Source organism: Sturnira hondurensis, unplaced genomic scaffold (genome assembly GCF_014824575.4).
Source record: "Sturnira hondurensis isolate 20B ecotype Veracruz unplaced genomic scaffold, ASM1482457v3 Scaffold0006496, whole genome shotgun sequence".
In the NCBI taxonomy this organism is placed as follows: Eukaryota; Metazoa; Chordata; class Mammalia; order Chiroptera; family Phyllostomidae; genus Sturnira; species Sturnira hondurensis.
This window is the reverse complement of record NW_028079127.1, coordinates 22,549,851-22,571,547: the sequence shown is the minus strand read 5'-3', so window position 1 is coordinate 22,571,547 and position 21,697 is coordinate 22,549,851. Positions and strand designations below refer to the sequence as shown.

At 37.2% G+C, this 21,697-nt stretch overlaps 1 protein-coding gene across 9 annotated transcripts in view; it reads left to right on the top strand.

Moving 5' to 3' along the window:
- The window catches only part of EPB41L5 (erythrocyte membrane protein band 4.1 like 5), a 177,888-nt gene that overhangs the window by 59,146 nt on the left and 97,045 nt on the right, over positions 1-21,697 (top strand). For all 9 annotated transcript variants that reach the window (XM_037049878.1, XM_037049877.1, XM_037049876.1 and 6 more), the window contains 5 exons: positions 233-402; positions 1,403-1,509; positions 2,847-2,874; positions 18,772-18,805; positions 19,076-19,191. In XM_037049878.1, the coding sequence (XP_036905773.1) occupies positions 233-402; positions 1,403-1,509; positions 2,847-2,874; positions 18,772-18,805; positions 19,076-19,191 (455 nt within the window). The remainder of the gene's footprint in view (positions 1-232; positions 403-1,402; positions 1,510-2,846; positions 2,875-18,771; positions 18,806-19,075; positions 19,192-21,697) is intronic.

Here is a 21,697-nt window from a genome sequence, read left to right as displayed (position 1 = left end):
AATGAGAGTACATAAATAGAGAGGGTCCTTTTAGGAATAATTTTATTTTGGCTGAGAAAATAGATAGCTGGATTTCGACTCTTTTTATATAGGTAGCTGTAAGAGTGTGTGAGTTTCAGGGAGCAAGCCAAATGCTTTATTTGATTCATTGTATCACTGGAGTTTTATCTGTATCTGAGATAGGAATGTTAAACCCAATAATTACCTCTTTTTGCATTCTTTTCTTTTTCAGGGCAAAGAGCAAGAGCATACATTTGTCTTTAGACTGGACCATCCAAAAGCATGCAAACACTTATGGAAATGTGCTGTGGAGCATCATGCCTTCTTCCGCCTTAGAGGCCCTGTCCAAAAGGGTTCTCAACGATCAGGATTTATTCGGCTAGGATCACGATTTAGATACAGGTTGATGTTAATAGCTGCCTGCTCTGTCTTTTTTGCATAGAGTCCAGAAAATTTACGCCACTCTCTCATTTTATAGATGTGGTAATTAGGGCATAGAGATATAAAGTGGCTTACCAGTGTTTTCCATTGGCCAAAATAATAGTTTATTATTATTGATTGTAATTTCCAGAATAGATAGGAAACATTATAATAGTACAACAGATGTTGTATCCCCATTGATATTTACTTTATATATTAATTAGCCTCCAATTTAAATCCATACACCAAGAACTTGAAGGCATCCTGATCCAAGATTGAAGAGCATATAGAAAAAGGGTGCCCTACACTGTGTGGGAAATTAATTTGGATAACGTTTCTGGTCCTTTTTAAACCTGAAGTTCCATTATTACAGACTCCTTGTTTGTTGGTAAATTAGGAATATTTTAGTTTACCTGAGAGTAGATTATTGGTTGTGACTTTTCAGCATGTCATAAGACTCAGTTAATATGATTTAAAGAAGGAATATAAATAATGTTGCAAGATGATCTGTATTGAAAGTGGGGAGACATTTTCTTAACAGAATTTAAATGGAAATCACAGCAAGTGGGACAATAGTTTTAAGTATTTCTGGAAAATTATTCTGGAAAGTCTATCACTATTAGAAAAAGTAACTGAAAATCTTGAGGTAATTGCATACTTCCCATTGAGGAGTATGAATGGGGAGGGAAGTTCCATAAAAGCACAGATATCTCAAACTGATTTAATATGTTTTTAGGTGAGTGCATGCTTAAGAGAAAACAATGTACTTTCTGTGTTGCATATTTTACACAAGCCTAAAGATGAAAGAATGACGTGGTAAAGAGAGATGTCAACACTGTTATTGAAAGCAGTTCCTTCAGGATGAAATTCTGGATAGTTTTTTGAAGAAGAATCCCACTGTAGACTTTTCTTTCATTTATATGTATTTGGTTACTATAGGTCGTAAATGCTCTTATTCTATTAATATGCTTGTTTATTTTAGTGGGAAAACTGAGTATCAGACCACAAAAACAAATAAAGCAAGAAGATCAACATCCTTTGAAAGAAGGCCCAGCAAACGATATTCTCGACGAACTCTACAGATGAAAGGTGAAATGCAATACTTTTTTAAAGGACTCTTCTTTCTTGACAGTTCATGGTGCTGCTGCTATTTACTTGAGAGGATGTTGTCTGAATTTCAAGTGTATTCCAGTCAACTAAAGTACTCTTATTTATTGAATTTAGTTTGGATATAATCAATTTAATAGAACACAAAGGGAATAATTGCTTATGTGGTTGCTGAGAATAATTTTTATGTTAATCTGAATGTAAACACTGTCCTGAATTAGTGTTCAGTTTATGTTCATATTAACTATTATAGTTATTCTGTAGGGCAACATTATCCTTTCTCTTTTTGACTTTTAGATCTTACTCATAATAATCTTCAAAATCCCCTTAAGAACTTAACAAAACACTGATAAATAATGAACACATTTTAAGTAAAAATTACATTATATGGTATTATAATATGATTAAGAATTCCATAACAGTGTCTGAATGTAAGTCATTAGAGTGTATCATATACTGACATTTACAAATTTCTAAATGTTACTTCCTGTGAGTTACTTTAATTACATAATCCCAGACATGCTTTACCAAAAGTAGTGTTTGATTTCAAAACTAAGTTTGTATTAAAATACAGATTGAACTTAAGTATGTCCAGTATTAGGTCATCACCAATTGTCTAGAAATAACCACCATGACCTGATACTTGGCATTGTTAGCTTTTTTTTTTTTTTTTTAGTCTCACCTGAGGATATGGTTATTGGTTTTAGAGACAGAGGAAGGGGAGATTGAAAGAGAGAGAGAGACAGGCAGGCAGACAGACATGGTGAGAGAGAAACATTGATCGGTTGTCTCCCATATGTGCCTCGACAGCATCAAACCCGCAAACCTAGGTATGTACCCTGACCCAGAGGTTGAACCTGCCGCCATCTGGTGTATGGGATGAAGCTGCAACCAACTGAGCCACCTGGCCAGCGCAATACCCTCAATGTTTTAAAATAATTGACTTATATTTATAATGTTTGGTATGGTTATAAGTTAAATAATAGGTATTAGTTAAGCCATTTCAATTTATGATCATTTAAAACCCTACGTGAACTCTTACTTTGAACTAACAATGCTCCATTGTCACTCAGCTCACTCTACATGGCTCAAAAAGATGTATGCTTAATTTACTGCTTTATTTTAAAAATGGAAGTAATGGTCATATTGACTTTAATGATGTGAATCCTAGAACACTTTTGTGAAATGAAGGTTTTTAAATCTGTGTTTGGGAAACATGACTTACAAAGCCGTTAGTCCAGATTTACTTTTACGAGTAGTGATGCAGTTTACCATGTCAGAGAAAACTAATTGGGTGTTTTCTTTTTGTGTTCTACCAGCAAGTACGGCACGACCTGAAGAACTCAGGTGGGTAATGCCTTGAAACTTAGGAATTGACACAGAATTTTTAAGAATTCATGTAGTTGCTGTCATTAATTAAATGTGTTTGTTGAAAATCTGTCAAGGTGTTGTTTCTAAGCGTTTGGCAACAACATATAATGCCAGATAAAGTTGACAAAAGAGAAATAAAGCAGTTGAAAAAAATAAGGAGTGGAATGGGTGTGGATGTGCAATTTATGTTGAGAATGACATACATTTGTTATTGGCACATGACTGAACATTTAGAGATAAAGGACTCATTATCCTTACACACGAGGAGCTCAAAGAAGAAAAGTTAATTTGACAATAGGCAGTTGTATTTGTGGGATGAATTCTACTTTGTCATGGTGTATAATTTCTACTTTATAATACATATTGGCTGCATTTGGTTCACTAATATCTTGTTGTGGATTTGCGTTTGTATTCATCCAACACACTGTCCTACAGTTCTCTTGTAATGTCTTCTGGCTTGGTATCAGAGGAATAGTCACTTCACAGAATAAGTTGGGAAATATTTCCTTCTCTCCTATTTTTTTGTGAGGGGTTTGTAAAGAATTGGAATTTTTAAAATATATGGTAGAATTCACTATTAAAGGCATTTTGCTTGGACTTTCTGTGTGAAGTTTTAAATTTTCTAATTCAGTTTCTTGTTACTGGTCTATTCATGTTTCATTTTAATTTTGAGTCAGTTTGGAAGTTTTTGTCTTTCTAGAATTTGTCCATTTCATTTAAGATATATAATTTGCAGCATACAGTTGTTCATATTATTTTCTTTTCCTTTTTATTTCTGTAAGATTGGTAGTGATGACCCCTTATTCATTTTTTATTTTAGTAATTTGAGTTTCTCCTTTTTTTCCTTGGTCACTGTAGGTAAAGTTTGTCAGTTTTGTTAGCCTTTTCAAAGAACACCTTTTGGTTTCATCATTTTTTCTCTTTTATGCATTTCCACTATGAGGTATTTCATTTCCTCTGCTTGCTTTGGGATTAATTTGATCTCTTTTTCTAGTATCTTATGGTAGAAGATGAAGTTTTTGATATGTGATATTTCTTTTCTTTTTTTTTTAACCCTCACCTAAGGATATGTTCATTGATTTTTAGACAAAAAGGAGGTAGGGTGGGAGGGAGAGATAGAGCGAATGAGTAAGAGAGAGACCAGACATTGATGAGAGATAGAAGCATTGATCAATTAGTTGCCTCTTGCACATGTCCTGACTAGAGACTCAGACCCTCAGCCTTTTGGTGTATGGAACGATGCTCCAAGTAACCGAGCCTTTAAGCCAGGGCATCTTTATTTTTTTTAATATAACATAGCTGTAAATTTCCCTTCAAGCACTGCTTTAACATATAATTTAAGTTTTGGTATGTTATTTCTTCATTTTTACTTGTCCCAAATTACTCTAATTTCTCTTGTTATTTCTTTGATCCATTGGTTACTTGAAAGGGTGTTACTTGATTTCTGCATATTTGTGAATATCTTAAAAGTTCCTTTTTTGGTAATTTTACTCATTATAGTTAGAAAATGTGATTCATATAACTTTGATCCCTTTAAATTTATTGGGACTTGTTTCATGTCCTATGTATGATTTTTCTTAGAAAACGATCTGTGTGAACTTGAGAAGAATATATATTCTGTTGTTGGTATAATGTTCTATAGTGACTGTTAGGTCTAATGAGTTTATACTGTTCAAGACTTATACTTCATTGTTGATCTTTTGCCTTGTTCTATTCATTATTAAGACCTAGGGTATTATTGTCTTCAGGTATTGTTGTCTTCAGTTATTCTTTAATTTTCTATTTCTCTCTTTAGTTCTTTTAGTTTTTGCTTCATATATTTTGGAGCTTTTTGTTAGGTGTATATATATTTATAATTGTTGGATTCTTTTATTACGATAAAAAATGTTCCTCTTTTTCTTTAGTAACTTATGTTTTAAACTCTATTTTATCTGTTAAAAGTACTGCCAATCCAGTTCTTTCTAGTTGCTTTTTTGTTTTAAGATTTTATTTATTTATTTATTTATTTATTTATTTATTTATTTTAGAGACAAGGAAAGGGATGGAGAAATGGGGGGAGAAAAACATCAATGTGTGAGAGATACATCAATTGGTTACCTCTTACACACCCCCAATCAGGGACCCAGCCCACAACCCAGGCATGTGCCCTGACTGGAAACCAAACTGGCAACCTTTCACAGGCTGTCACTCAATTCACCGTTCCACACCAGCCAGGGCTTTTTTTTTTCTTTTAAGAGATGGGGAAGAGAGGTAGAAAGAGAAGGGGAGAAACATCAATGTGTGGTTGCTTTTTGCATACCCCCTACTGAGGACCTGGCCCACAACCCAGGCGTGTGCCCTGACTGGGAATGGAACCAGCAACCCTTTGGTCTGCAGGCGGGCACTCAGTCAATCCACTGAGATACACCAGCCAGAGGTGGTTGCTTTTCTATGGTATATCATTTTCATCAAATGTGGTAAGTTTTCAGCCATTATTTCTTCAAATTATCTTTTTGTTCTTTTCTCTTCTTTTCTTATGAGGCTCCCATTATACATACGTTGCTACACCTGATGTTGTCCTACAAGTCTTCGAGTCTTTATTTATTTTATTTTTATTCACTATTTTTCTTTTTGTAGCTCAGACCAGATAATTTCACTTAACCTATATTCAAGTCATTTATTCTCCTCCCTGCTGCTCCAAATCTGTTGTTGTGTTTTCCTAGTTAATTTTTATTCCAGTTATGTATATTTTAATTCCAGAATTTGTTTGGTTCTTTTTTATAATTTTCCTCTTTATTGATATTCTCTTACTTATGGGGACATTTTTCTCATATTTTCCTTTACATCTTTAGTTCCTGAACATATTTAAAATGTCTGATTTAAAGTCTGCATTGTTTGCAGAGAGAACTATTTTATTGGCTGCACCAACTGGAGTAGAGCTTCCACAACAAACTTGGGACGATGGGGAAGGAGAGCAAATTAAGGCTGACATGACTTAGCTCTTGAGCATTAGAAGATTTTCTTGATAAATGTTTCTCCACTTCATGTATGCCTTTTCATGATTTTTTAAAAATAATTGTCACCAGCCCTGGCTGGTGTAGCGCAGTGGACTGAGCGCGGGCCTGCGAACCACACAATCACGGTTCGATTCCGAGTCAGGGCACATGCCTGGGTTGCAGGCCAGTTTCCCAGTGGGGGACTCACATGAGGCAACCATACAGTGATGTTTCTCTCCTTCTCTCCTTCCCTTCTCCTCTAATGATAAATAAATAGAATCTTAAAAAAAAATTGTCACCAGCTAAATCTTCATTTTGCTCAGGAGAGGCTGCTCAAACAACCATTCTAGGAGTCCTGCTTCTGATAAAGCAATAAATAAATTGTAGTAGTATTTATTACATTATGTAGTTTTTTAAAATATATTTTATCGATTATGCTATTACAATTGTCCCAATTTCCCCCTTCACTTCCATCTACCCTACACACTCCCTCCCACACACATCCTCCCCCCCCCTTAGTTCATGTCCATGTGTCATACAGAGAAGTTCTTTGGCTTCTACATTTTCCATACTATTCTTACCTTCCCCCTCTCTGTTTTCTGCTTACCATTTATGCTATTTATTCTCTGTACCTTCTCCCCCTCTCTCCTCCTCCCACTCCCCTGTTGCTAACCCTCCATGTGATCTCCATTTCTATGGTTCTGCTCCTGATCTAGCTGTCTTCTTAGTTTGCTTTTATTTTTGGTATTGTTGTTAATAACTGTGAGTTTGCTGTCCTTTCACTGTACAGGTTTTTTATCTTCTTTTTCTTACATAAGTCCCTTTAACATTTCATATAATAAGGGCTTGGTGATGATGATGAACTCCTTGAATTTGATCTTATCTGAGAAGCACTTTATCTGCCCTTTCATTCTAAATGAAAGCTTTGCTGGATAGAGCAGTCTCGGATGTAGGTCTTTGGATTTCATGACTTGGAATACTTCCTTCCAACTCCTTTTTGCCTGTAAGGTCTCTTTTGAGAAATCCGCTGACAGTCTGATGGGAACTCCTTTGTAGGTAACTGTCCCCTTATCTCTTGCTGCTTCTAGGAGTCTCTCCTTCATTTTAATCTTGGCTAATGGAATTATGATGTTCCTTGGTTTGTTCTTCCTTGGATCTAACTTCTTTGGGACTCTCAGAGCTTCCTGGACTCCCTGGAAGTCTATTTACTTTGCCAGATTAGGGAAGTTCTCCTTTATTATTTGTTCAAATAAGTTTTCCACTTGTTCCTCTTCCTTTTCCCCTTCTGGTACCCCTATAATTCTGATGTTGAAATGTTTATAAAGACGTCCTGGAGGTTCCTAAGCCTCTCCTCATTTTTTTGAATTCTTGTTTCTTCATTCTTTTCTGTTTGGTCATTTTTTTCATCCTTCTGATTCATTCCCTTGATTTGAGTCCCAGTTTCCTTTCCATCACTATTGGTTTCCTGTGCATATCCCTTAATTTCACTTAGTTTAGCCTTCATTTGTTCATCTCATTTATAACTAAAATCAGTTCTGTGAGCATCCTGATCACCAGTGTTTGAATTGTGCATCTGATAGGTTGGCTATCTCTTGGTTGCTTAGAAGTATTGGCTCTGGGGCTTTGAGCTGTTCTTCTTCTTGAACCATAATGTTTTGGTCTGTTTGTGCCTGTTACCTGTGAGGGGCGGAGCCTTAGGTGTTCACCAGGGCAGGCGACCCAGTTGCTAGGTTGTGACGCTGTATGTGGGGGTGGGGTCAGAGAGGGGCAGTGGTGTTTGTTCTGCTCTCTCTAGGATTTCAGTCCCCACTGCTGCTTCCCGCAAGCAAACTGGGCCCCCCTGGTGCTGGTTCCTGGGTATGTGGGCTTGTGCACCCTCCAGACCCTGTGGGTCTCTCCGAAGAACTTTCTGTGAGCCTTGGAGCCTCTCCTGGCACCTTGACCCCGAAAAGTTTTTCCAACTGGTGCTAAGCTTTAATTCCTGTAGCTGAGACCCTGGTTCGCATGGTCTGTCTCACTGCTTGCTCCTTTGCCTGGTTTATCTGCACTCACAAATGTGTGACCTCGGTTAGCCAGCTGCCTTGCGCCCTCACTGGATCTGCCCATTGCCACCCCACACCTGGGATCTACCAACCACTGCCTGGGCCTGGATCGGTCTGGCAACTTTTCCCTGCATGACCCTTCTCCACCTGCCGCTGTCTCCGACCCTCTTACCAGTCTGGCTGAGTGGTTCATTGTTGTTAGGCTTCCTAACAGTTCAGTTTTCTGTCTGTTTTGGTTGTGTTTTTGTTACTAATACTTAATTGTCTTTAAACTTAGTTGTGCAAGGAGGCACAGTGTTTCCACCTATGCCTCCGTCTTGGCCAGAAGTCTCTCAAATCAATTCCTTTTTAAAATTTGTCTATATTGATTATGGTCAGCCTCACCTTGCCGTGTCCTGTTCAGTTGTTTTTTCACCTAGAAAGACACTAAAACCAGTTTTCAATTAGTGATTCACCACAAAAGCATTCTGCTTTTTGAAAAACTATTCCTGAAGTTTCTTTATCTGTTGATTATAAAATATTTTTCTTGTAGTTATATATAAGCTGTGCTGTTGAGATAATGAAGGAGAAATGTTGGAGGTATTCTGTAGTTTTTCAAAGTTTTTTAAAAGAGTTTATCTGTTTACATTTAGAAAAAGGGAAAGAGAGGGAGAAAGAGGGATAGAAACATCAGTGTGCAAGAGATACATAGATTGCTTACATCTGTCATCCCGCCAACGGAGCACCTGGCCTGTAACCCATGCATGTACCTTGACTGGGAATTGAACTACTGGCCTTTTGGTTCACAGGCCAGCACTCAATCTATTGATCCATATCAGGCAGGGCAAACAGTTTTTATTGATTTGTTTCTTTGTTTGTTTAATGGATTATGCCTTTCCTGGTAGGGAAGCTAGGACAAGATATTAGAATTTAAGATAATCTGTTGATGTTAGCAGAAATATATCAACAAAGCATTCAGGCAGTGATAATTAATTGCAAAATTAAGGCTTTGATTTGTAAGTTTGTCTTTAAAAAATTTTTTTTGCTTATACAAATTTTTATTGAATATATCTCTCTAGGTAAGAGGAACAAAAGACAAAACAAACAAATGGGACTATATCAAACTAAAAAGTTTTTGCACAGCAAAGGAACTCATCAACAAAATAAAACGAAAACCCACAGAATGGGAGAACATATTCGCTGATATATCTGATGAATAGTTAATATCCGTCCCTGGCTGATGTGGCTCAGTGGCTGAGTGCTGGACTGGAAATCAAAGGGTCATTGGTTCAATACCCAGTCTAGGGCACACGCCTGGGCTATAGGCCAGGTCCCCAATGTAGTGCACATGAGAGGCAACCATGCATCGGTGTTTCTTTCTTTTTTTTTTTTCACTTTCTTTTTTTTAAAAATTTATTATTTTTCAAGTACACTTTTCTGTCTATTACTCCCACCTGACCCCTTCATGCTCCCCCCTCCCTCCCATTTCCACCTTTCTCACTTGTCCATGTACCCTTTATATATATTCCTCTAAATCCCTCCCCTATTTCCCCTGAAATTCCCTCCCCTCTCCCCTCTGGTCACTGTCAGCCTGTTCTCTGTTTCAGTCTCTTTGGTTATATTTTGCTTGCTTGTTTGTTTTGTTGTTTAGCTTCCTGTTAAAGGTGAGATCATATGGTATTTGTCCTTCAACACCTGGCTTATTTCACTCAGCATAATGCTTTCCAGTTCCATCCATGCTGTTGCAAATGGTAGGAGCTCCTTCTTCCTTTCTGCTGCATAGAATTCCATTGCGTAAATGTACCATAGTTTTCTGATCCATTCATTTACTGACAGGCACCTAGGTTGCTTCCAACTCTTGACTATTGTAAATTGTGCTGCTATGAACATTGGGATGCATGTGTTCTTTGGGATTGGTGTTTTAGGGTTCTTAGGATACAATCCCAGCAGTGGAATTGCTGGGTGAAAAGGCAGGTCCAATTTTTAGTTTTCTGAGAAGATTCCATACTGTTTTCCATAATGGTCGTACCAGTCTGCAGTCCCACCAAGAGTGGACCAGAGTCCCATTTTCCCCACACCCTCTCCAACATTTGTTGTCTATTACTTTGTTTATAATGGCCAATCTCACCAGTGTAAAGTGGTATCTCATTGTGGTTTTAATTTGCATCTCTCTCATAGCTAGTGATATTGAGCATCTCTTCATGTGTCTCTGGATCCTCTGTATGTCCTCCTTGGAGAAGTGTCTGTTCAAGTCCTTTCCCTATTTCTTAATTGGGTTAGTTGTCTTCTTAAAGTGAAGTCATGTGAGTTCTTTGTATATTTTGGAGATTAAACCTTTGTCTGAGGCCCTGGCTGGTTTAGCTCAGTAGATTGAGCGCGGGCCTGCAAACCAGACAATCGCGGTTCAATTCCCAGTCAGGGCACATGCCTGGGTTGCAGGCCAGTTCCTAGCAGGGGCCAGTTCCCAGCAGGGGATGCACAAGAAGCAACCATACATTGATGTTTCTCTTCCTCTCTCATTCCCTTCCCCTCTAAAAATAAATGAATAAAATATTTATTTAAAAAAAAAAACTTTGTCTGAGGTATCATTGGCAAATATGTTTTCCCATACAGTTGGTTGTCTTTATATTTTAATGCTGTTTTCTTTAGCCGCACAGAAGCTTTTTATTTTGAGGAGATCCCATTTGTTTATTCTTTCCTTTATGTCCCTTGCTCTAGAGGACGTATCAGTAAAAATGTTGCTACGTGAAATATCTGATATTTTCCAGCCAGTGTTCTCCTCTAGGACTTTAACAGTGTCACGGCTTATATTTATCTTTTATCCACCTTGAATTTATTTTGGTGTATGGTGTAAGTTGGTGCTCAGGTTTCATTTTTTTGCATGTACCTGTCCAGTTCTCCCAACACCATTTGTTGGAGAGGCTATTTTTACCCCATTTTATGTTACTGCCCTCTTTGTTGAATATTAATTGACTATAGAGAGTTGGGTTTATTTTGGGTTCTCTGTTCTGTTCCATTGGTCTATGTGCCTGTTTTTATGCCAGTACCAGGCTGTTTTGATTACAGTGGCCTTTAATACAGTTTCATATGTTTCCATTTGTTTGTGTCTTCCTTGATTTCTTTCTTCGGTATTGTGTCGTTTTCTGTATATAGGTCTTTCACCTCCTTGGTTAGGTTTATTCCTAGATATTTTATTTTTGTTTTTGCTATATTGAATGGGATTTTTTTCTTGATTTCTGCTTCTGCTGATTCATTGTTAGTATACAAAAATGCCTTTGATTTCTCTATATTGACTTTGTAATCCACTGTTTTGCCAAATTCATTTATTAGTTCGAGCAGTTTTTTGGAAGAGTCCATAGGATTTTCCATGTACACTATCATGTCATCTGCAAACAATGATAGTTTTGTTTACTCCTTTCCAATTTGAATGCCGTTTATTTCCTTTTCTTGTCTGATCGCTGAGGCTAAAACTTCTAATACTATATTAAATAGAAGTGGTGAAAGTGGACAACCTTGTCTTGTTCCTGATCTTCGTGGAAAAGATTTTAGTTTTTGGCTGTAGGTCTTTCATATATGGCCTTTATTATATTGAGGAATGCTCCCTTTATTCCCTCTTTGCTGAGTACCTTTCTCATAAATGGGTGTTGTACCTTATCAGAAACTTTTTCTGCATCTATTGATATGACCATGTGGTTTCTGTATTTGCTTTTGTTTATGTGGTGTATTACATTTACTGATTTTCTGATATCGAACCATCCTTGCATCCCTGGGATGAATCCCACTTGGTTGTGGTGTATGATTTTTTTTGATGTATTGTTGGATGCGATTCGCCAATATTCTGTTTAGGATTTTAGCATCAGCGATATTGGTCTGAAGTTTTCTTTCTTTGTTGTGTCTCTATCTGACTTTGGAATTGGGATGATGCTGGCTTCATAAAAAGAGTTTGGGAGTTTCCCATCATTTTTGATTTTTTGGAATAGTCTGTAAAGAATAGGGGTTAGCTCTTCCTTAAATGCTTTGTAGAATTCTTCTGTCAAACCATCTGGTCCAGGGCTTTTGTGTGATGGACTTTTTTGATTACTGCTTCAATTTCATCTGCTGTTATTGGTCTGTTCAGGCTTTCTACTTCTTCTTCATTGATTTTGGAAGATTATATTTTTCTAGAAATGTGTCCATTTCACCTAGGTTTTCACATTTCTTGGCATACATTTCTTCATAGTAATTCCTTAATATCCCTTCAATTTCTGTGGTATCAGTTGTAATTTCTCCTCTTTCATTTCTAATTGTGTTTATTTGGGTCCTCTCTCTTCTTAATGACCCTACTTAAAGGCTTGTCTATTTTGTTTATCCTTTCAAAAAACCAACTCTTGGATTCATTGATCCTTAGAATTGTGCTTTTAGTCTCTATTTAATTCTGCTCTGATTTTAGTTATTTCCTTCCTTCTACTTGCTCTGGGCTGTCTTTGTTGTTATTCCTTGAGTTCTTGCAGGGGTCCGGTTAGGGGCTTTGTTTGAAATGTTTCTATCTTCTTTAGGTAAGTCTGTATTGCTATGAACTTCCCTCTCAGGACTGCCTTCCCTGTGTCCCATAAGTTTTGGGTTGTTTTGAGTTCATTTTCTTCTGTTTCCAGAATCTTTTTGATTTCTTTCCTAATTTCAGTCTTGACCCTTTCATTGTTTCATAGCGTACTATTCAGTCTCCATGATTTTGGGTGTTTTGGGTTTTTTTCTTTTGGGTTGGTTTCTAATTTCAGTCCCTTGTGGTCAGAGAAAATGGTTGGTATGATTTCAGTTTTCTTGAATTTGTTCAGGCTCGTTTTGTTTCCCATCAGGTGCTCTGTCTTTAAAAATGTTCCATGTGCATTTGAAAAGAATGTGTGTTTTGTTTCTTTGTGATGAAGGGCTCTATATATATCAGTCAAGTCCATTTCTTCTAGGGTGTTGTTAAGTGCAGCTATATCTTTGTTGATATTTTGTTTGGAAGATCTGTCCATTTTTGACAGTGGGGTGTTAAAATCCCCTACCATAATTGTGTTGCTGTCAATACCTTTCTTGAAGTCTTCTAGGATTTTTCTTATATATTTGGGTGCTCCTGTGTTGGGTGCATATATATTTATGATGTTAATGTCTTCTTGGTGGATTCTTCCCTTGAGTATTATGAAGTGACCTTCTGGGTCTCTCTTTAGGGTCCTTTTTTTTTGAAATCTGTTTTCTCTGATATAAGAATTGCTACCCCGGCTTTTTTTCCTTGACCATTTGCTTGGAAAATTTGTTTCCAGCCTTTCACTTTTAATTTGTGATGGTCTTTTGTCCTGAGGTGGGTCTCCTGTAGGCAGCATATGTGTGGGTCATGCTTTCTTATGTATTCAGCTATTCTATGTCTTTTGATTGGAGCATTTAATCCATTTACATTTAAGGTTATTATTGATAGGTACTTATTCATTGCCATTTTTGTACCACAGTTCCTCTCTGTCTCTCTCTTTTCCTTCCTTTCCTTAAAGCAGTCCTTTTAATATTTCTTGTAGAGCTGGTTTGGTGGAGGTGTATTCTTTTAGACTTCTTTTTTCTTGGAAGCTCTTTACTTGGCCTTCTATCTTGATTGAGAGCCTTGCTGGGTAAAGTAGCCTTGGTTGTAGGCCTCTTTTTCTCATTACATGAAATATTTCTTGCCACTCTCTTGCTTGGAGTGTTTCCATTGAGAAGTCAGTAGCCAACCTTATTGGGGCTCCCTTGTATGTTACTTCCTTTTTCTCCCTTGCTGCCTTTAAGATTCTCTCTTTGTCTTGGAATTTTGCCATTTGCATTGTGATGTGTCTTGAAGTGGGGCTCTTTGGGTTCCTCTTGAATGGGACTCTCTGCGATTCCTGGATTCTTGTCACTTTTTCTCTCATCAAATTAGGAAAATTTTCCATCATTACTCTTTCAAATAGGTTTTCTCTCCCTTGTTCTTCTTCTCCTTCTGGTATTCCTATTATTCGGATATTATTACATTTCATATTGCCTTGCATTTCTCTTAATACCTCTTCATTCTTTTTGAGCCTCTTTTCTCTTTCTTGCTCTTTCTGGGAGATTCTTTCTACTGTGTCCTCCAACTCGCTGATCCGATCTTCTGCCTCATTGATCCTGCTTTTCATTCCTTCTACTGTGTTCTTCAGTTCCAAAATTGTGTTCTTCATTTCCTCTTGTCCTTTGCTGATAGTTTCTATTTCCTTTTTCATGTTGATATAGTTTGCTGTGAGTTCACTGTAGCTCCCCTCTAGTTTCTGGTAGCTCCCCTCTAGTTTCTGGTAGCTCATTGTGAGCTCTTTGAATTTCCTGATAACTAGTGCTTTGAATTCAATATCTGATAGCTGACTTGCCTTTCTTTCATCTTACATTATTTCTGAGATTTCCAGTTTGTGAGGGAAGGCTTGTGAGTTGTATCTAGAAAGCATTGAGTTTGCGGGTGGTCAGATTTTGAGGTAAGGTGAGAGTGAAGAATAGTAAATAGGCGTAGCATGTGAGCAAGTAGAGTTAATCACTACAGTAATAGAATTCAGGAACCTGTAAAGTGGCCTAAGACCCAAGACATGTGTTGTGAAGTATTTACAGTGGTATGTAAAGGAACAAACAATCAAATGGAGAAAAAAAGGGCAGGAGAAGTGAGGAAAAAGCAATAAGTTTGGAATGAAAGGAAGAAGGACTAAAACAGGAAAAAAGAAAGGAGAGGAACAAAGTACTGAAAGATACAGCAACAATAAAATTTTAAAAATATTCGATTACTGAAAAAGAAAGTTGAAAACGGAAAACCTCCTTTGTTGGTTTCAAACTGTCCAATCCGGTTTTTCTGGTTTCGTCAGGACTTCTCTGTGGGCTGGGTTGTAGGCCCAGGCACACTCCCGTTCGCCAGCCAGCCTACCAGACTGGGGTATGGGCTCCCGCCCACCTGACACGCTGCCTGGGTCCCATGGGATCTGGTACTGGTCCTTCCCAGTCCTGTGGCTGGGTGAGAAGCAAGTCAAGCTGTCTTCAGAGGAGAACACCTCAGTCCACTTTCCAATAAAAACTTCTCCAGAAAGCCTGCCTGTCAGCCCAGCCCAATCCCCAACCAGACCGGCTAGGACAGTGCTCCTCCCAAATTTCCTGGGCTGGTGGGCTGGCGACCACCTAGATCGCAACTGCACACGGGCCCCTGTCCTTCCCACCCTCCCTGCAAACCTAGGCAGACAGGTCTCTGCCACCCAGCCCCGCCTAGATGGGAAGGGACGGAGCCAGCTCTTCTAAGGACTTTGCAGCCAGCCCAAGGCTCCACTGGGTGCCAGGCTCCCGATGAGTCCTCCGTGGCAGTGGCCGCAGACGGAAGCCTCTACACCCCTAATGCAGCGGCAGCGGTGGCTCCGAGGCGTTACCGGCTGGCCGAGGGCAGCCAGCCCTGCTGCTGCTGCTTTTGTCTTTACTCTGGGGTGCCTGGCTCCTGATGAGTCCTCTGTGGCAGACGCCCCTGTCATTGGGCACACACAGAAGCCTCTGGGCCTCGACTGCTGTGGCAGCCATGGCTCAAGGCCATTATGTGCTGGCCCAGGGCTGCTGCCTGCCTGGCTACCTTCGTTCTTATTCACGTCCCTGAGACCCCACCAACCTGTAGCTCTCTGGTCCGTCACTATCTCTGGTCTCTTATTTTCATAAATGCTGGGGAATTGTTGGTTGGGGAATTGATTGCGCTGTTCCTCAGTAGATCTGCCAGGATTTTCTCCCAGGGGTACGAGAACTGGAGTCACTCCGTCCTACTCCGCTCCCATTTTCTTCTCTAAAAATTTTTTTGAAATAGCACATTTCTGACTAAAAAGTGAGTGACTATGTAATCTCTTTCCTAGAATTAAAATTAATTTAATAACTAATTTTTAAATCTGTTCTTTAGTAATCCTGTGGCTTTGGAAAAAACATCAGAAATCGGATATTTAAATGATGATACTTTTTTTTTTAGAATAAACTTTTAGAAATCAAGTGTAATGGGGAACCCAGCTTTCCTGACTGAACATTGTTGAGCACTATTCCTAATGGTGCTCGAGAGTCTGAGTTTGGACTAGCATGATTGCCCTTTCAGTCTTGTCCTTGTAATTCTATTTGCTTGAACAGTTTTGATACAATGAACCATGGAAAACAGTACTGTTTTAAAAAAAACAGCACAACTATTTGGTCTAGAAAAGTCTTCTTGACCTCATAGTGTTTTGATGCTTTGACCTCAAAGCACTAGTTATGCTAGTGAGTGACTAGTTATGCCAATTTGAGTGACCGGTAGTTTTTATAATCCTCACCCAGTGATATGATTATTGATTTTAGAGATAGAGGAAGGGTGTCGGGGGAGACATTGATATGAAAGAGAAACAGTGATTAGTTGCCTTTCATACACGACCTACATGGGGATGGAACCCAAAACTTAGTTATATATTTTGACCAGGGATCAAATCCACAACCTTGTGATGCATGGCATGACATTCCAACCAGCTGAACCACTTGGCAAGGACTGAATAACAGGTTTGCAAATTGGCTGATGTTAGTCATGTTGCTTGTACTGTTTTATTTCCTATTTTCTCTGAGTCTTTACTAATACAAGTATCTTAAGAAGAGGTGATATTTTAAAGAATAGTTCACATGTTTGTACAAGCTTAACAGATAGAATTTTACTAACAGAAAAGAGAGGAAAAGAAATGGTGGAGGAAATGATAAATAGAGGCAGTTATTGCAGGTAATTCTTTAAAGGGGAAGCTTGGATTATGTCAGTAATTATAAGTGTTCCATCCTACTTTCATATTAGTGGGGGTGGAAGAGTATGTATAATTGTGAGAAAATAGTACTTTTACATTTCAAAGTGTTTGGAAACAGGGAGCTCTGATCCAGGTAACATCACTCATGAGAGTAATTTTTTCTCATGTTGTTACTCAGTTTTTTATGTCACCACCTGAAGTTATTTCCAATTTAAAGAAAAGCTCCAGAGAGGAACCCAGTGGATCATGGAATAGTCTAATTTCTGTATCAAACAGGTTGGATGAGATTTCATTAATATTTGGGATTACTTAAACCAGTATATAGTGTACTCTGAGAAGAGCAATGTAATTAGTAAAAAGAACTGGTCCCTGAAAGATGTGTGTGTGTACATGTAGATGTGTGTGTGTATTTTTAAGATTGTATTTATTTTTAGAGAGAGGGTAAGGGAGGGAGAAAGAGAGAGAGAAACATCAATTGGTTGCCTCTTGTATGAAACCTGATTGGGGACCAAACCTCTAACCCAGGCACCTGACTGGGAATTAAACTGGTGACCCTTCACTTTGTGAGACAAAACCCAACCGAGCCAGATTGGTCAGGGCTGCCTGGCAGGTATAATTTTTACATTTTTCTTGCCAACAGATCTACATTTAATATATTTTTCAGGTTGTTTTTTGGAGGGGTCCATTTTATTTATCACTGTTCTTTGTCCTTTGCTGCTATCAGCTCAGTTAATCTTTCTAACAGTTTAATGCAAATGAGGAACCTGAGATTTCTGAGAGCACAGCTAGTGCTGCGGCTTAGATTTGAACCCAGGCAATGGTAGTGCAAGTTTTGGTGACTTAATTTGTAATAAAGATGCAGTTAATTAAAAATAGCATCAAATGGTTTCATTCCTCATCACCCAGCATTTTGGCAAGACCTCTTCTTTCTTGAGTTCTTTCTTAATTGGTTTTCTCTCATCATCAGATAGTTTTTGTTTTGCTGTCCTCTAAGAAAGGCTCCTGGATGCATTAAGAATTTGTATTTGAGAAGCTTTGCCTCTTTTCCTTTACTAAAATGACATCTTAGCTGGGTATAATATTCTTGAGTATTGCTATGGAAAAGTGTGTGCCAACCTGGTATTGGCAGTGGTTGGCTTTTAAGTCTCTTTGGGGTACCTGAAATATTTTTTCCTTTTCCTTGTAGGTCATTTTAACAGTAGGGACTGAATGTGTTTAATTCTGTATCTCATTTTTCTGGAATATAGTGCTCTCATTAAATCTGTACATTATTTTCTTACTTTCAATGAACTTTTTAGATGACTTTGAATATATTTTTTGTTGCCTCCATTGAATTCTTTTCCTCAAAATACTGATTATGCTTGGGAGGTCTCAAGTCAGATATTTTATTTTTTCCTCATTTTTTTGTGGTATTAACTCCTCTTTGAGTTCATATTTTATTGAATATTTGTTCTTTTTCTTTTAGCTGTTCTGGAGTTTTTGTTGTTGTTGTTTATTTTGTTGTACTATAGGTTTAGTTTTTTTTTTAAGTGCTTTGAGAGGGGGACAGTGGAAAAGAGTGCAACCTAAATTAAAGTTTTAAAAAATACTTATAAATCATTTGTAAGGGAGGTATACAGATAAGTTTCTAACTTTAAGTTTATACTAAGACCTTTTGAGGTACAAAATGCTGAGCTATTGCTCACACTGGAAAATCTCTAGAGGGTAGGAATATATAAAAAAGTGACAGGTAAGGTTATGTGGGTGTTTGTGCTTACTGCCTTGAATTTAAGGCATCGTTCGTCCTACTATCTTTATTTTGTGATCTTTGACATATATTGTCCAATGATTAAACAAGATTAGCAGTACATCTAAAACACATTTAGTACATCCAAAGTAAAATTAAAATAGAATTAAAGTGTAATTAAAATATATGGAAATATGAAATGAGCAGACTACAGAAAAGCAAGTGTGTGCCTATAAAAAGAAATGTTTTCTGAGCATCTTATATTCTTAGTTTTAAACAACAGTAATTTTTTATTTGAAACAAAATTAATGTATTTAAAAACAAAAGCTACTTTCATTGTCATCTGACCATGTGAAGCACTATATATGGTTTTTTAATAGATTTTTCCCTCCATACATTTTTTACAGTAATGCTTCAACTCAAAGTAATGGCTCCCAGCAGGTAAGATTTCTTAGTATTAAGTTTGTAAAGCACTAGAATATTGTAGTTAATTATGACAAAAACTAGTATTACTTGAATTTTCATAGTGGTATAACAGGAAAATTTTTGTACATTTTCTTTTTATCTCCAAGGTGATATATAATATTAAAGCATTTGTTTACATTATATTTGGTCACTATGCACATAGTATTTTATTGTAATGTTCTTTTCATTGGTAAAGAGATCTTCTTTCTAGGCAAAAGAGATGATTTTTATAATTTGTGTCCAAAGGCTTGGGGTGTGAGATCTACTCTGCTTGTGACTCCTTCCATTCCTTCTGGTCCTATGCTGGTGGAGATAGAGAATCTTCCAAGGAGTCCTGGAACAGACCAGCATGACAGGAAATGGTTTGTTAAACTCCGTAAACTAAAATAAAATACTGCTTGCTTATTCATATTCTAAATGCCCAGCTATAATTATATAGTACTTTAAATATGATTGAAAGCAAATTATTCATATTTGTAAGCTGAAAAGAGTCATATTAAGTTATTGGGATGGGGAAAAAAAGATACAGATGAAGAAGCTCCAGAGTGCAGTTGTCTAAATGACAAATGTCAGACAGCTCTTTTTATTTTGGTTAGCATGGTCTGGGAGTGGTGGGGGTTGGGGCTCTCTGTTTAAAAATATTTCAGTGATAGTAAAACCTTTTCCCAGATCCATAAGGGAAATATTGTTGTTAACTGTTATCCCACACAACATGGTGCTAGTGTTTTGGGTGTGTTTTCTTCTTTAAAGACTGAAGATAAAGCCAAAAAGGAAACATGACCATAGTCCAATAACACAAAGTGTAAAATACTCTACTGGAGGGATGGAGAGAGAATCTGATGCCAGGGAAGTGTACAAATATGGATACTTTGTGGCTTACTGGGGTTAATCAGTGGGTTGATTCTTTCCCAACTAATTCTAGCTTTGGGGGGCTCCTTGGGAATTATGTGATTGAGTGGTCATGTTAATTGCATCATCTGTTCAAGTTTTGCATCTATTTATGAAATGAACTTTAATAATTCATAGAATTTTTCTTTTTTTCTTGCTCTTAGTTTGTTTACTACCTGAAATCTAATGACTTTCTGTGGTGATCTCAAGGTTTTGGTCAGCTTTCTGTGCAACCAGTTCTTCTCCATGGTGGTGGGTCAACAGTGGTTGGTGATCTTTTTCAGTCTTTCTATGTAATTTGTGTTTCACTGTTATTTCGGCTTAACTAATTGCAAGGTGCTTTGCTCTTGATGGTTGTTCATATTTTTACTTCAGTTCCAGATAACTTGATTAGTTTCTGAAATTGAGGAGATCCACCCTATTTTTCTTTCTCTTTTTTTTCTCTTGAGAGTGTGGTGTGTATGTTGGGGGGAGGAATCCATGTGTGTGCATGTGGGCGCAACATACTTAAAGTATGAGCAATGAAGCTTCTAAATGTCAAATTTTAGTCTTTATTGTTTTAAGCCATTAAAAATTTCTTCAGTTTCTTACTGAAAACACAGTTCCAGTAAGCAGTTGTGTTTTTTTGTCCTTGATGTTACCACCAAGTCTGTTGGCAAGGAAACAGTACTGAGACTTCAACTATAAAAGAACTCCTTTAATAGGTGCTAACCTTTTATATTAATATGGAACAAGAGTCTGTGGTTTGTTTGCATCCTGTATTATGACACTAAATTCTTACTGAGTTTTCCAACTTCTGTGGATACATATTTAAATCTGTTTAATTTGATTTGTTAGGCATTACTTAGTTCCTTTGATGCATCCTTTAAAGAAAGAGTATTGAATTTGAGGGTATTGACTTAAAAGAAAAATGAAACATTTGGAGCTGTGTGTCCTTTCTTCATGTAATTGTGCTGAGAAGGAGTAAAATGATGACCTTTAAAACCTAAGGAGCCTCAGAGTATGTCAATAGTAGCATGAAACAGAATACAGAACCAACATGTCTTAGAGTTAATGGATTCCCCAGCCTTAATTTAAAATACATTCTGCATTTCATTCTTTGTTTCTGCATGCTTTGATTCTTATACTTTTAAGTGAATATAAAAGTCCTCCTTTAGAAAGTGAAACATTAATAAAATTTTGAAGTGTTCCCTAGGTTTGAGCAGTTGGGCACAATAATGGACTATTCTGTTCCTGGCAGATAACTTTTAAGTAATCTAAACCTACTCCCTGTTTTCTGTCTAATACCTTCTAAATGATACCATTATTTCAGTAAATGATTTGGTATATCAGTAACTTAGAATTATCTAATAAGTATCAACTTTTGAGAAAGGTTTTTTTTAACTCCTTAAGTCATTTATAAAAACAAAAACAAAACTGAATAGTATTTGGAAAATCTTGTATTTATTGGAGAAAGCATAACCTTAATTTAATGTCCTAAATTGTCCATGACCCTATTTTGAGGGTCATGAATTATATGGGTTAGACCTGATGAAGAAATTGTATTTCAGTTGCAGGAAAGATGATTTTATTGTAAAAAAGACTTTCAAGTTTGTTCTGAAAAATTCTTTTAGCAAATTATTTTCAGTTTCCCCAAAGAAAAATAGTGAATTCATGTTTTGGTTGAGTTAGAAAAATACTGTGTTTAATTAAATACCCTTCGACATCTTTTGTAATTGAAGTGATTTTTTTGTCATTATTTTAAATATGTGCTGCCTTTTTGCCATGTCATGATACCTCAATTTTCTCAACCTTAGCAAATGTTTTCTTTTTACTGGAGGACTCTGATAATTTCTAACCAGGAATTGCTTATTTGTGTGTTTCACTCTCGTAGTTCTAAAGGCCTGTTCTGTAGCATTGTGGTTAAAAGGCATCTAATACACTTACTAAGCTACTCTTAGAGGGGGCTTACAATCTCATCGCATTATCCATACCTGTTGA